This window comes from Myxocyprinus asiaticus, chromosome 39 (assembly GCF_019703515.2).
Source record: "Myxocyprinus asiaticus isolate MX2 ecotype Aquarium Trade chromosome 39, UBuf_Myxa_2, whole genome shotgun sequence".
Taxonomy (NCBI): domain Eukaryota; kingdom Metazoa; phylum Chordata; class Actinopteri; order Cypriniformes; family Catostomidae; genus Myxocyprinus; species Myxocyprinus asiaticus.
Genome location: NC_059382.1, coordinates 41108049 through 41124207, shown reverse-complemented (window position 1 = coordinate 41124207; position 16159 = coordinate 41108049). Strand labels below are relative to the sequence as shown.

Genomic DNA, 16159 nt, shown 5'->3' with positions numbered 1-16159 from the left:
AGTGCACTCAAAGCACACATGCATGTAAAGCGCACACACATAGTCTGCCTGTCAGTCATACAGTGCGCAGCCACAGAAGCCAGGACATAAAAAGTTAATCTTTAATACTTGTATTTCTTTTCTCACTTTATTCTCTTCCCCTTTTAACCTGTTATCAACATCGATCAGTGGTTCTCTTGCGATTGACATAATGAGCACCCCTGCCATAAAGCCTGAAACATACTTTTTTCCTGTATATGCTGGTAAACACAGCTGCTGGTATTTTACCATAGATTTAACTTCTTTATTTATAGTGTACAATGGGGCCAGTCCACAAACATTAAAACACACACTGTTTCAAAAGTATCGCCACAAGACATAACATTATAAATGTTAACATTATTTTAGTGTAATAGAATAGCTTACTAACCTTGTGCGTAAAGTTAAATCCAATATTACGACATAAAGCTATAAATCCTGAAAGTAATTTTAGTCCACTAAAATCATGCAGAACGAGATTTCATCAAAGAGTCATGTTAACATCTATAATGTTTACCTCTATAGGCTATACTTTTGAAAGAGTTAAGATTTGAATGTTTATGGACTGGCCCCATTCACATCCACTCTAAGTGCTCGCTGGAACCTCACATTTGACTTTATTTTTTCCTCAATAAAGGAGGGACAAATCCAAAACATTTTCTGTGGTAATCAACATTATGCTACAAATGCTGTTGGTTGAGTTTAACTTGAACTGAACCCAGAAAATTCCTTTAAATATGTCACGGAGGTAAAGGTATCTAGCTAGTGGACATAAATGAGGTAAGGGCTGCAGTATTAATCAAATACATTTAGGGATGCAACAACATGGAATTCCAATAATTCACATCTCATTGTGGCTGATACTGATAACTGATCATTTTACTTTTTGCCCTTAACTCCGTAAACTGGAGCTGCTAGCTAATTCATTAAAAATTACTCTTGAAACAAAATAATCAAATCAGTCAGGAAAACAGTTCTCAGCTTGTTTAAGATATGTAGCCAACATAAAGAACATTACGAGCAGATGCCTGACAAAATTATTTAATGTAAATTAAATTCATTGAAACCAATCATAATGACAATAACAAGGGAAACAAATGGCAATAATGTTTTTTTTTGTTGGCAAGAATGCTTTGTGATAGCATTAGTAAGAATATGTTAAAAATATAAAATCACAGGGCTTAAGGATAAGAATGACCTGCTGGGGGCCTGGGTAGCTCAGCAAGTAAAGCGGTGTTGCGGTGATCACATTCAAACTGACGCACACCGGTATTACCGCTGGTTGGACGCTAGGTGATACTATGGGTTGATTTTCATTAAACAGGGTTAGGGTTAAGACACCTTGATTTCAAACTTTGAACTTTATTTTTTTATTTATTTTAACTATAAATGAAGTGCAATTAAAATGTGCTGTTCAACTTTTTGAAAGATGGTTTTATAACAGTTGTGAAGGGCAACATCCCTCTGGCAACGAACCTACTTCATCTGTGCATTCTCTACCGGTCGGGTATTTCGTTGTCTGGGAAAATACATCATGTGTGAATACATTCATTTTGTTCTGTCCTTCACGATAGATATATATCTCGCAATATCCAATTACATTGGTAACTCCCGGGCTGAGGGATCGGTGAATATTCTTACTTTATTGATTTTGCATTGAAAATTAATTTAAAAAATGAAAAACTCAAATCAAATACATTTCTAAGTTCAAACTGCACTCCAAACAAAACGAAAAAGCAAATAAAATGAAGTGATCAAAAATAATATTATATATATATATATATATATAAAAGTAACCACCTTTCCATTTACCATCAAGCAAGTATCCGTCTAAACATGCAGGCGGAAAATGACTTACACAAATGAAGACATAAAAACAATTATAGTGATGGTGCCGTTTTTGCCATGGCTCAGATTACAACTGTATATGAATGATGGTATGTCTCTTTTATAACAAGCACTTTTGTCATAATTTGTGAATATATTCAGTTTTGATGGGCTGTAGTTTTGTAGTCTGTTTTTAAAACATTTTTAATGGAGTAATCTGTTTGTTGGAAAGGCTGATGAAGAGTCTGACGAGTGTTTGATGAGATGAGAAACTGCCGTGGTCTTTTTCCCTTTCACTTTTCGTTTCGATCATTCGCTTCCTTCAATGTTTGCTCAAGCTCAGTTATTTTCTTTTTTCCTTCTTAGTTTGCATCACTTTAGAAGCCCGATTATCATTTTCTTTCTGTTGTTCTTCAGCATGCATTCGAAGTCAGTCTGTCAGTTGGAGTGTGTGTGTGCGCGGGCACACGTGCGGGCCAGTGTCGCAAGTGTTATGTTGATGTGAAACTATGGTGGGGCAAATTTGTAATACTAATAATAATTTAATACATTAATGGGAAAACAAGCCAAATATCGTCTCGACGTGGTCAAAGGCATCAGTTATTGCCGATCACTCTGACCATCGTCCATCCCCGAGATCATCGTCTGTTGGCACAACCCTAGTACGGGCTGCATTTTCACCAAATGTTATATTCATTAATCTTGTAAATGTGTTTCTGTGCCTTGCAGCATAAACATTTGGATCTCTGCAATGTATAGAACAAGCTAATGTTTTAACTTTGCCCATGGTAATATTATCTAGCTGGATATCATCGTTAAGAACTTGGAGAAATTGAGAGAATAATTTGTCACAGTCTTGAGTATTCAGTAAGAATGGGTTGAAAATTAAAAATGAATCACTGTTGTTTTGCATTGTATGTCATTATTTTTCAGCCAAGCTATTTTATTGTAATGAAAATGTAACATTTAATGAAAAATATCAATATTATTCCTGCCACATTTACATACTAAAACACATAGTTAAAAACACAATGTAGCATTTTTTTTGGTGGGGCTAGTGAACGTTGGCAGTACAAGTACAAATCCAAACAGGCACAGCAGATAAAATCCTTAATTTTGAGCCCTGAAACAGTGCATTTATATAAATTACTATACAAAATATATAAAGCAGCATTACAAATCAGTAATGTTTTACACTGGAAGCCACTGAATTGATAGCTGTCATGGAGTCACATCATGAAAGTGTTACAGCTGTAAATTGTATCTTTTTTTGGCAAAGCAAACTTAATTTTTACATTAAATATATAATTATACTGTATATAATCTTACACGCAACTTTTCTAAAAGTAAACTAAAATGTTTGTAGTGTGGCCAGTGAAAATGTTGTCAGGACAAGTACAATTTGAAGTACTGAAAGACTGCAGAACAGAAATATATCCATCAGCGATACCAAGTCTGAACCAAAGATCAGTGTCCCGACGAGGAACACACACATACAGTATATCAGTTTATTTCACAAAGCAATGCTCAGACTCGAGTGGTGAAAGTCTCCTGAAACACTGGTGTTGACAATAACAATCACACATATAAACACTGGTGTTGACAATAACAATCACACATATAAACACTGGTGTTGACAATAACAATCACACATATAAACACTGGTGTTGACAATAACAATCACACATATAAACACTGGTGTTGACAATAACAATCACACATATAAACACTGGTGTTGACAATAACAATCACACATATAAACACTGGTGTTGACAATAACAATCACACATATAAACACTAGTGTTGACAATAACAATCACACATATAAACACTGGTGTTGACAATAACAATCACACATATAAACACTAGTGTTGACAATAACAATCACACATATAAACACTGGTGTTGACAATAACAATCACACATATAAACACTGGTGTTGACAATAACAATCACACATATAAACACTGGTGTTGACAATAACAATCACACATATAAACACTAGTGTTGACAATAACAATCACACATATAAACACTGGTGTTGTAGTGATCTTACCGGCCTGTGGAGCTGCTGCTGTCGGCTGTCTGCGGGCGGTGTTCACCTCCTCGTCGGACTCGTCTCTCTTCACAGCCGTCGAGCTCTTGGTTGTTTTTGCAGGCATGATTCCAATGACCTGAACAGCACATTTGACATGGTCAAGTATGTCCATCTGCACTAACCATCAGTCATCGTTTTTGATGAGTGAAAGCACAGCTCATCTCAAGACTTTTCACTGTTGACATATGGTGCAATTACAAAAACAAGTCTCCTGATATTATTGCCGAAGGTAAGTTTGAAGTTAGAAAGCACAACATTTCTAAATGTGACAGGTGAGTTTTACTGAGTTATCATTAACTTCTGAAAGCTCGACAAAGAGAAAGTGGAGAAATCATAATATCATCGAACATAACAGACAGTTATATCACGTGAGAATAACCAGAAGTAGTTTATAACATACTAATCGCGTGCTATTCAGACCGCAAAAACAATCTTAATATAATGACATTAACATCATATGTAATGTTGTCAAATTAAAACACTAAAGTAAAAGTTCACACTTAAGTTTAATAAGATGTGTTTTCATATCTGTGGAAATATATGGGTGATTGTTAATCGTGTTATTAATGTGTCGATGTTTATAAACTGAAAATCATCTCCCTTACTTTAGATTCGGCTTATGTCACTCACGTTCCTCGCTTGTACTCCGATAATTGTTGTCGTCTGAAGTAAATCCGCATATATCGCGTGTTTCTAGAGTAAGTAAAGAGTAATTCCGCGCTGCTTTACTGAAACACACACTCGTAAATGGCGCGTAAACTGAGTGACGCACCGAGTCCGTTATCGCGCCTGCGCACTGCAGCATGTGAGGATCACGTGACCAGTTTTAAACTTCTTCTTTCTGTTTTATGGCGGATTACACTCAGCGTCAACAGGTGTTTACCGCCAACTATATCAGAGTGTACAACGCTTCATTCATTTTGTTTCTCCCCTTAACACTCCATTCTCTTCCCACTTTGTTATCGTATCTTTAAGATTTGATCTCTCCTTACTATAATTTATACACCTCATAATCACGTTCAACATTTTCTTAACATTTAAATATTACGCATTTATCCGTTTTTAAGCATTGCTTAGTCTTGTGTGTCCCAACCTAAGTCTGGAATAGATTACTTCTCTTCTGCATCTATTATTGAATGTTTTGATTATGGTTGGATTTTGTAATATTCTCTGCCTTTATTATCCATATCCCATCTGATTTGCCATGTTTGACTTATATTATACTTGATTCATGATTTTCCTTAATTTGTACTTGTATGTATTATTGTCCTTTAGGGCTGATTTTGCCAGATGGTCTGCTACTTTGTTTCCCTCTATTCCAACATGAGCTAAAACCCAGCAGAACTGCACATTTATTCCAAGTCTTGGAAGATTTAGTATACTAGTATTAAAATGTCTTCTCTACTGAATTTACTTGTTTTAATGCTATAAATTGAGGCAGCAGAATCTGAGAATATTACTATTTTATTGGGCTTGACGTCTTCTGTCCACTGTAAGCCTAAGGCTATAGCTACTAATTCAGCAGTATATACTGAAAGGTGATTTGAAATTATTTTAGCTATGCATTTTTTAAACTCTGAAATACCCAACCCTACGTGACCATTAACTGGATCTTTTAACCATCTGTAAAGATAATTAAGTGACTGTAATATTGTTTCTTTAGGTAATCTTGTGTTAAATATGCCAGAATTTTCTCCTTCAATCCATTCCCTTTTCTTATCAATTAACTCCATATTAACACTAGGTTCTGGGAATACCCATAGTGGGACATTACTTTGAACAACTATAGAGCAGAATTTAATATTATTCAAACTATATTCTTCAGATCTCTGTCCTGTAATCCACCCAAACCCTCTACTTGTGTATTTTCTATATTCCCAAAATTTTAAAAGGATGGATGACGCAAAGTTATTTTCTGCCTCTTTCAGTCGTATCCAGTATGAAAGTGACAATTTCCTCCTCAAGTCTAGTGGTAGTTCATTGGTTTCTGTTAATAAAGCATTGGTTGGAGTAGTTTTCATAGCTCCTGTACAAATTCTTAGTGCTCTATATTGAACTCTATTGAGCTTTTCTAAGTGAGAGTTAGCTGCAGCACCATAAACCATACTGCCATAGTCCAAGTTTGATCTCATCAAAGCTCTATAAATATCTAGCAATGCTCCCTTTTCTGCTCCACACTCATCCGGAAATACTCCTTTTTAGAATTGGTCTCAATGTGCTCAATATGACTCTTCCATGTATATTTTTCATCTAACCATAATCCTAGATATTTAAATTCTTTAACCCTTTCCATGTTCTCCTTGAATATAGTTAAAGGTTTTTCAATATTTACAGTATTATCTTTTTTGTAAATATCATATGATTTTGATGTAGATATTTTGAAACCAATTCATATGACCATTCCTCCACACTTTTAATTGAGTTTTGTATTTTTTGAACTAAATGATTTATATTCTTTCCTCTTTTCTATATAACTCTGTCGTCAGCATATAGATCAGATGGTATTCCTACATCTACACCCTCAAAGATGTCATTTATCATGAAAATAAAAATGGATGGAAAGACACACCTCTTATTGACGAAATTAATAACAGGTACATTGAATGTCTTTTTCATCATATTTATTTTTATTTTAAAGGAACAGAATTTAAATTATATCCACTTATCAGCAAGGGCGCCAAGGTTATTTTCGTAAACTAAAACTGAAACAAAAATTATTGATTAAAAAACATTTTCGTAAACTGAAATAAAATAAATATAAAAAAAATAAGTCAAAAACTAAAACGAAACTAACAGCAGTTATTAAAAATAAAAAATAAATGAACGTTTTCGTAATCAACGAGCTCTCATCACATGGCGGGAAAATCTGCCGTGTGTGTTTGAGATGTTCATCTTCAGATCCGCAGAGTCAGACACTATCCGGCTGTTTAGGTGAACACCTGCAGGTGGCAGTGTGGCATGTAATGCACGTGAGGTTAGCTGATACTGAAAGACTGATATATGAAGACATCGCGAACATGAATTATGGCTGGTAGGAAGTCTTTATTTAAAAACAAATAAAAAAAACAAACAAACATTTTTTCACGATCCTCTATAGATGGAGTTACTGTTTACAAACAAACGCTCCGCCACTTCCGGGTTCTTTTGGTAACCCAGAAAAGAACTGCTGTCTATGGGTACTTCGCTCAAATTGTGCTGAAACTGCCCAAAAAGTGCTGTTTGTGGGGTTGAAACACACCGTTTCCCACAGATTATTGGAGATTAGGGCTTTTTTAAATTTCCACCTGAATGTTGCATCGGTAAAAACACAGGATTTTACATAAATGATGATAATTCACGGGTCACCGTCATTGTTATCGCATTTGCTCTATTAGACACAATTGAGTTTGTCACATCTCGCGAGAAGTGAAACAATACGACGGAAGTTTAAAGATTGGAGTCACATCTCGCGAGAAGTGCGTAGACGTGGCGTTATTGTCCTTCACTTCACGCTGCTAGTACACTACACAGTCAGCAGCCTGTTTTTACGCATAATGTGTGAAGAAGAATGCGACTGAAACATAATGTAAGCGGACAGTGTTTAATCTGAAGTGTCCCTCGGTATCCTTATCATTGTTTAGATCAGTTTGCGTATTCAAAAGCAGTTTTGTGAGAGCAAGCTCGCTAGCGCAACTGCAGTCAAGGCGTTTCCGTGGCAACGGCGCCTTCAGCCAGTCAGGTAAACACTTCACATTGTTATTATAATAATGTGATCAATATTTATGGGATATTGATAGTTTCTTCTGTCACACAGGGAAATATCGCATTAAACGCATCAGGAGACGCTGAAGGATGCGACTGAAAACATCTCTGCTGAAGGAGCCCAAACATATCCTTTATAGAAATACATGATTTCATACACACTTCTCTTTTAATATACAAACATGATCTGTATTCACTCAAAATTAAAATAAATAAATTAGTTATTATAAATCTGAGTTTTAAACTTATTAGCCGCTCATATGTGTAAAAGATCTATATTTGTGGCATGTTAACTGAAAAAGATAAATGTTAGTATCAGTCAGTTTTTTACTAAAATTATAAATACTTTAACATTTTCAAATATACATTACCTACAGCTAATCCAGTGTGATATCTGTGAGGATATATTTTTTTTATCAAGGTTTATATGAAATTTCATTTGAATATAACTGTTCATTAAATTTATACACATATTTAAAGTGAGAATTTCTAGTAATTCTCCTGTTAACTTCCATATTAGTTAACTACTCATCACTGCTGAAAAACAACTCAGTATTCAAAACATATGCAACCAAATCAGTTTTTTTTCAACCAAACAACATCAAAACAACTATACAATATCTGCTTGTATACACTGTACTTAAACTTTATTCTGTTTCTTGCATGAACTGCTGAATATTAATGTGTGATTATTATCAGATCAGTCTCTAGAGAGTAAAATGTGGACTTTTCTTCCTTATTCAGACTATGTGTGCTTGAACTTTTGCTGTTGCCACACAGTTTTTCATTTGATATAGTTTATTTGTTATGTTTGTTCCATCTGAATTGTCAGAGTGTGTGTGAGACTGTATGTGTTTGTGTGTGCATGTTTGTAAACAAGATGCAGTCCCATTTTTAGACAAAACGTGTGTGTGAGAGTATGGGAAACAGGCTAAATGTAAGTAAAGTATTTTAAAGGAAAATCAAATACATAAATGTGAAAAAATATGTGGTATTTAAAATGATGATTTACCTCTATCGGGTCAAAAATGACCCCAACACAATAAGAGCTTAAAGAAAATGAAGCCTATTTTTAGGACCATTAAGGGCCATTAAAAGTTTTTTTATTTGTACATATTTTTTAGCACAATTAAGCTAATACGTTTTTTCATGTATATTTTTATGACGTAAGCCAAAAAAAACTAGGAGAAGACCTAACTACCGGTATATATTATTTAATAAATAAAATAATCTTGTGATTTTTGGGGTGAAATGTGGCCTGCACGTTTTCATGAGATTCCCCCAAATATGTACCCTTTAATGAGTATAAATGAGGATTGTTTTTTTTTGTTCTTTACTGCCAGCAGCAGTATTATGGATTGTTGGTTAAAGCTGATGAACTGTCTGTACACTCTTTAACTCCTACACACATGGAGAGCTGGTGAGTTGTGTGGGCTGGACGTCCGCAGATGAGCTGTACTCCTGCAGCGATGATCATCACATCCTCAGATGGAACCTGCTCACCAATGAAACCAGTGTTGTGGTGAAGCTCCAGGAGGACATTTATCCCATTGACCTGCACTGGTTCCCCAAGACTGTCAGTGGAAAGAAACAAGCCGTGGCCGAGATCTTTGCCCTCACCAGCTCAGATGGTTAAACAACACACACTTCTCATGACATCTGTATTCACACAGTTACCACAGAACTTATCATACTCATCATATATTTTAGCATTTTATTTGTCCCTTAACTGCACTTGTTACTCAAACAGCCTCTTTTTTTTCATTCTCTCTTTGACACTAATTAATCTGGCTGTTTTTTGCTGCTCTGTCTTTAAGACTTGTATGTAAACATCCTCTTTTACAACTGACTGAACAGTAAAATGAGTCACTTTCACATGAGCTGTAGGTTTTCTGTCAGGTTCAATATAAATCAAAAACAAAATTAGAAAAAGAATAATTTAGTACGTTTATGCGTGCTGGGCGGTGACTGGGTGGGCCGAGTTTCTGATCACTTGCTGAACATTGTGTGTCACTGTGGGCAGTCATGTGTTTATGTTCCAGCTTTCTGAATCGAGGCTTCATTTTCTCTATGCAAAATCCCCTACTCTTTTCATTTGATTTGGGTGTGAGAAATGACCCAGACAGCTGTTGTCTAGAATTCTCAGGGCCTGCTCATGTGGTAATACGTGTCATTTACTCAATATCTGGTGCTGCTCTTGTGAGCTTGACTGCGTTCACTTGCAGAGGAGAGCAGCAACATGCTGATTGCAGTTTTAGGCAACCAGGAATTACATAGAACATTGAGAATTATTTGTATGCGGGTGTAGTGTCATCAGTAACGGTCTCTATGCCTGATTGCTGTCTGTCTGCAGGACACACTCTGATGTGAGTAACAGACACACACTCTTTCAGACTTCACCTGAAGGTGTTTCATCAATACACCATATGTCAGCAGAATTCTGATTGTCCTGTTAAAAAAATACCCAGAAAGATGACCTTAGAGTAAATAAACTACTGCTTTTGGTGACATACAATGATTTAAAAGGTCTAAATTCAAAAGATGATTGATACAATTTCAAAATTAATGACAAAAACTTGTTTTGAGTTTCACTTTAAAATTAAAGTACTTAAATGATAAAATTATATTTTGCATAAAGACCTTTTTAAGACTTCCCACCGAATGTGTTATTACTTTCATGCATCATGTTTGACTTTTGAGTTTGTTTGTAATTCTGATGGTGATTCTCATTACTTGAATACAATATTATTATTATTTATTTAGTTTTTTACTGTAGTACAATAACTACTATAATCATGTATAAATACTTTACAATTAAAATAATATACTGTATTATTTTATTCATATTACAGTAACGGAAATGATATATTTGTTTGGGCATTGCAGTAATGAGAATTTTGGGGGTATGTGGTTATTTGTCACAGAAAATAATGGCACATTGCAAAAAACAATGGTGCTCAAATAGGCCTTATTCATATTCTGTATAGTAATGTACTTCCTTCTTTTGATTCTGGGGTGAAATATGATTTGGACATGTTTTTGACTAGGGCTAGGTATCAGTTCAGATTTCCCCATTTGATTTAATGCAAATTCACAAGCTCTCGATTCAGTTCTTCTGAATTCATTCATTTGGGTATATTTAAGTTCGAATGTCCATTTTGCTCACATATAAAATAAATTCTCTCTCAGCTAATGCTGTAAATTATATACAAGAAGCGTTATAACTTGGTACATTACAAAAATATTTCTTTTAAAAATTAACAGCAGGGTCCATTTAATAATCAACACAACCAAAACTGAAGTAAACTTTATGTAAAAGTTAAGGAATGATCTTGGGATTTAGAAATCAATATCAGGATCATTCAAATGAGGATTGCGATCAATCAGAAAATAGCTATTTTACACGTTTCATGATGACATTCACCTGTGTAGGTCTGATGCTGCGCTCTGTGATGGTTTGATACATTTGTATGGCTGTTCCCAGATCTGTTGTCTTTTCCTGTAGGTAGAGAAACTAATATATTCAGATCTGTCTGAAAGCGCACACAGTACCTGCTCATGTGTGTCCAGTGATTGTATGTTGTTGTGTTGTGCAGGTAAACTGCATCTGGTGTCTAAATCGGGTCGTATAGAGAAGAGTGTGGAGGCTCATAAAGGTGCCGTGCTCGCTGGACGCTGGAATCATGATGGAACGGCTCTCATCACAGGTGCATTTCTATACATACAGTATTATCAGACACATTTGTACAGCTCATTACATTAACAATAACTAAACCAAACAAAGACAGTTATTCTCACTTCCTAAAGTTAGATGCTGTCCCAATGAACAAGTAGGTCAAAACTGAGTATTTGTACATGCGAAAATAAGTATGAAACATGAAAATAAGTAATATTTGTAATATTGAAATGCTAATAAATAACAGATCCCTCTCAAATATGTTTAGCTTCTTAAAAGTGTGCTTTTAAGTGCAATATGTAGTTGAAATATTTCCCAAAATATTTATACCTTATATTCAGTGTTTTTAAATCATATATTCTTATATTTTAAATCATATATATTTTATTATATCCTCGTTGGGTGATGGTAGCTTCATAATTACTGATCCAAGCTAATTAGGGCTGTAGAATCTGCAAAATGACAAACATGTTCATGTGGAGTAAAATGTAAACTAACCGGTGAAATGAAAAAATGACATTACAGTTGTCTGTGATTTCTACAGAATGAGTCCATTTGAAAAGCACATGAAAACATTTGCTATAAGAGTTTGAGATGGAATTGATTTGTGCGTCTTTCATTGATGATGTTTGTGTTGGTGTTTGTGAAGCTGGTGAAGATGGCCAGCTGAAGATCTGGTCTAAGAGTGGCATGCTGAGGTCTACTCTGGCCCAACAAGGTAAAAACACATCTAACTCTAGTTAAACACATGAAAACTACTCTGCGCTGCCAAGGCAAAATGCAGTAACTACACATTTAGTCAAAATGGAGTTATGATTGAAATTGTGATCTGTCCTTTGACAGATGGGATTGACTCAACTGTACTCAGATTCACAGAAAACCAAATGAGGCTATTTGATAATCCACATTTGGCTGACCAGCAAAAACTTTGATGCCATTTTTCTCAGTTTCAGTGGTGGTGAAGTTCCTGTGTTTTGGTTTTGTAGGGCATCACTCATCTACAAGCATCCAAACTCCACCATCTAGATACTGTATGTTCTAGTAAACATGTCTGATGTTAAGTTGAGTCGGAGGCTTCAAGACCAGTCGTAACTTTTACCAGATCAAGTTTCTTCAATGTGTTTTTTAATTGACTTCAATGCCTAGTATTCATCCATACTGAACTCATCACTCCTGTGTCTCTGTGCAGGGTCTCCGGTGTACTCTGTGTCGTGGGCTCCAGACTCCAGCAGACTTCTGTACACATCAGGACGACAGCTGATCATTAAACCACTGCAGCCCAGCTCCAAACTCCTGCAGGTGCTCCAGCACAACATACATACCGCATCTGTCATGTAGCTGACATCGACTGTGCAGATGAGTCACAAGACTGAGCTATTATTCTACATTTACAAACACAGTACCAGCACAGTTGCACTGCAGGATTGCACAGTAATTCCTAATATCTGAAGGATAAACACAATTTGAGCAAAAAAATCAATTCTTAGATTATATTCATTTATGCTAATCTATTTGGTTAGATAAGAGGAGTTTTAATTAATTAAATTAAAAATGCAAAGTGCCTCTTGTGGGATTTGTGTTGTGATGAGATTACAGAGTCTTAGAAATGAAAATGTGTCTTTTACTTTAAGAAGACTTTATAAATGAAATTATGTCATTTCTGTGCCACTATTGTCACCACACAGCATTGCAAAAATTCCCAAACACTTCTCCATCTTCCGTTAGTTGGACAAACAGATAGTCCCGCCCCAAACTCGCATCATTGGTTGGGCCAGTGTTGCTCGGTCAGGTCTGTTGGGATGTTTTGATATCACCACAGAGTCACAGAGATAAATACATTAAACAGTCGTGCCAGTTTTGTTTGTGGTATTTCAACGCAACAACCTGCATCTTATTCACTGTTCATCCACAAAGTTTAAAGAGACACAATGAGCTCTGAATTAGCTCTGCCCAGTGAATATTTATATGAAGTCTCTGTCATTCTTTTCAATAAAAACACACCTGTCTATGTAAATTACAATTAGAGATTTAACTCTATTTACAAAATGCCACTAAAACACTTTCAAACACTATCAATCTGATTGACGTGAACAAAAGCAAGTAGCAGCTTGATTCTTATATATGAAATGAGACTCATACTGACATTTCTGTGAAGTGAATCTCAAATATTAGAGAATATTACGGTATTACTGCAGTCTTTAATATTAGAAAAGGACAGGGGAGTTAAACCAATAGCGCTCTGTTAGTTTGAGCTGTCTCTCATGTCGACCTCTGACTCGACCAATGACACAATGAGTTTGGCAGACAGGGGCAGGACAGTAGGGTGGTTGGGGAAACCTGCTTAAGAAAACCTGGTCATTGATTAAGCTGCTAGATCTGCAGAAATGACACACTGCAGCTTTAAATTCATAAATGAATGTGTGAGATTGTTTAACCTGTTTTTCTTCCAGTGGAAAGCTCACGATGGCATCATTCTGAAAGTGGACTGGAGTGCAGTGAATGATCTCATACTGTCAGGAGGAGAAGACTGTAAATATAAGGTGAGCACATACAAATAATACAACATGCATCCCATCGCTACAAAGCACAAAATCCATTTCACATCAGTACTTAACCAGACCACAAGCTTAATGGCACTTGCTATAAAAAAAAAAATACACTAGTTAATTTACTACACCTGCTACTCTTAGAACTTGGCAGTGTGATACTTCAGATATCGGTGACTTTTGTATGAAATATTGCTTCCTCAAGTCGCTTAGGATAATTGTCTGCTAAATGACGAAATCTAAATCTACTTCACATGAAAAGAACATTTGTGTCCTAAATGTTTGTATTATGTAGTAACCGTTTAGGCACTTGAGGTTGTGTTATATTGTGAATATAATCACTCTACTAAGTGTCATTAGCTTCAACATTGACTTAATTCACAATATTACATGACCTCTTTGGTGTCAGAGATACTCGCAGCATTTTATCTGGGTGATACTGTACAGACGCTTCAGGCTGATGTTGATGAGTGTTGTGTTGCTGGTCAGGTGTGGGACAGTTATGGGCGTCTGCTGTTCTCCAGTGCAGCTCATGATTACCCCATCAGTGCTGTGTCCTGGGCTCCTGACGGTGAGCTGTTCGCCGTGGGCTCCTTCAGTACTCTCAGACTGTGTGATAAGACAGGGGTGAGAGCACACCATCTACTCTCCTTTAGCACTAATACTGTATGTTAGTACGGAGAACCACACAGTCAAACCTGACACATCAGGACAAACAGTACATCAGATCATAGGCTGGTGATTGTGTTGGTGGCAGTGCCTCCTCCTGTTCAAAATGTCATTAAGCTGACCAGAAACAATTGTGTGTGTATGTCTAGTGGTCATACTCTCTGGAGAAGCCGAGCACAGGCAGTGTGTTCAGTCTGGCGTGGTCTGCTGATGGCACTCAGCTGGCGGGAGCGTGTGGAAATGGACACGTGTTATTCGCTCATGTCGTAGAGCAGCGCTGGGAGTGGAGAAACTATGAAATCACTCTCACTAAGAGACGCACTATGCAGGTGCACACACCCACATGTAACACACACACACACATGTTTGTTATCAGTGTCAGTCACAACAAATCACTTCGGCATTTGAGAAATGGAGAGTGACTAAGTCTGTTAACTTGTAGTACAGACAGAGTGCTGTCCCATCATATTGATGCACACAGCACATGCATACTACACATTTAATGAAATAACAGCCTTTTAATGTGTAATAGTACTTGATAGCACACACAAAAAATGTCCGAGCTGATCTACTAATGTATCTTTTATATGTGCAAAATAACATGGCTTGTCAGTTATTCTGGGTTTCCCCAAAAATGTATATGCAATTTAAGGTGTGCGTCCAACATGTGCAATATAAAGTAGTTATATATATATATATATATATATATATATATATATATATATATATATATATATCTCAGTGGTCTGAACACATAACGACAAGAGGTGTCAGCTCTTCACTTTAGCACTTTGTTTTCTGTCAACCTGATAAACCATAACATCACTTCAGCAGTGCAACAGCACTTAAAAAAGTGACATCCAGATTTCACTGATCCACCGGACATGGCACAGTAAGTTCACTAGGTAGACTACAGAAGTCGTCATGAAAAAGACATCCGACGGACTTGATTTAAGTTACAAATGCAGTTACGGATGCTCAAACACGGGGCCGGCCCATCCTACAGGCGTGAACTGGGGGCTCCCCGTGAAGGCACGAACACACGCAGAGTAAATGAACAAGTCATAAGATTAAGAAACATTGATGACTTTTATTTTGAAATTCTCCGCAGTCCAATGGTTTCTATAGTGCTCACATGCAGGAAACGTTCAATGCATGTAGACCTGATCATTTAACATACAAATTACAATGACTGTGAAAACTAAAAACAACATATTAAGTAGCTCTGAATAATCACATAAAGACAAATAAATGAAAGTTATAACAAATAAAATAACAGCAGTGTATCTAAAATCAGCAAGAAGTAAAGCTAAGCAGTACACACTAATCTGCATAATTTATTCATAATGCAGAGCATTGCTGGGAACGAGAGCGCGGCTTCTTTTCACAGTATTATTAGACGCAGATCGCACACATTGCTGAATAATGCGCAAAAAACTGACATAGAGAGCAGAGATCTTTGCAGATAGGATGGTTTGGTTATTTGAAGATTAATTGCTCATATTTTCACTCTAAGATGTGTTTCTTCATTACATGTGTTTACAAATATAGATTTTGAGGTGTTGTGTTTATAGGCCCTATTTA

General features: G+C 36.1%; 3 protein-coding genes across 6 annotated transcripts in view; 2 read left to right on the top strand and 1 right to left on the bottom strand.

Annotated features, from left to right (window-relative positions):
* The window catches only part of LOC127429791 (structural maintenance of chromosomes protein 4-like), a 44532-nt gene extending 39827 nt beyond the window's left edge, over nt 1–4705 (bottom strand). The window contains exons 1-2 of one of the 2 annotated variants that reach the window (XM_051678996.1): nt 4549–4705; nt 3902–4019 (exon numbers count right to left, since the gene is read on the bottom strand). In XM_051678996.1, the coding sequence (XP_051534956.1) occupies nt 3902–4007 (106 nt within the window). In that variant the 5' untranslated portion in view covers nt 4008–4019; nt 4549–4705. The remainder of the gene's footprint in view (nt 1–3901; nt 4020–4548) is intronic. The other variant, XM_051678997.1, reaches the window with a different exon arrangement.
* LOC127429809 (tripartite motif-containing protein 59-like) overlaps nt 1–16159 on the top strand; it is a 226887-nt gene that overhangs the window by 46483 nt on the left and 164245 nt on the right. The gene's annotated exons all lie outside the window — the stretch shown is intronic.
* The window catches only part of LOC127429794 (intraflagellar transport protein 80 homolog), a 41783-nt gene continuing 32559 nt past the window's right edge, over nt 6936–16159 (top strand). Inside the window, exons 1-10 of one of the 3 annotated variants that reach the window (XM_051679006.1) lie at nt 6936–6974; nt 7564–7661; nt 7737–7813; nt 9096–9315; nt 11281–11391; nt 12010–12078; nt 12550–12659; nt 13811–13900; nt 14396–14533; nt 14725–14904. In XM_051679006.1, the coding sequence (XP_051534966.1) occupies nt 7775–7813; nt 9096–9315; nt 11281–11391; nt 12010–12078; nt 12550–12659; nt 13811–13900; nt 14396–14533; nt 14725–14904 (957 nt within the window). In that variant the 5' untranslated portion in view covers nt 6936–6974; nt 7564–7661; nt 7737–7774. Of the gene's footprint in view, nt 6975–7035; nt 7662–7736; nt 7814–9095; nt 9316–11280; nt 11392–12009; nt 12079–12549; nt 12660–13810; nt 13901–14395; nt 14534–14724; nt 14905–16159 lie in introns of those variants that run through there. The other 2 variants (XM_051679007.1, XM_051679005.1) reach the window with 2 other exon arrangements.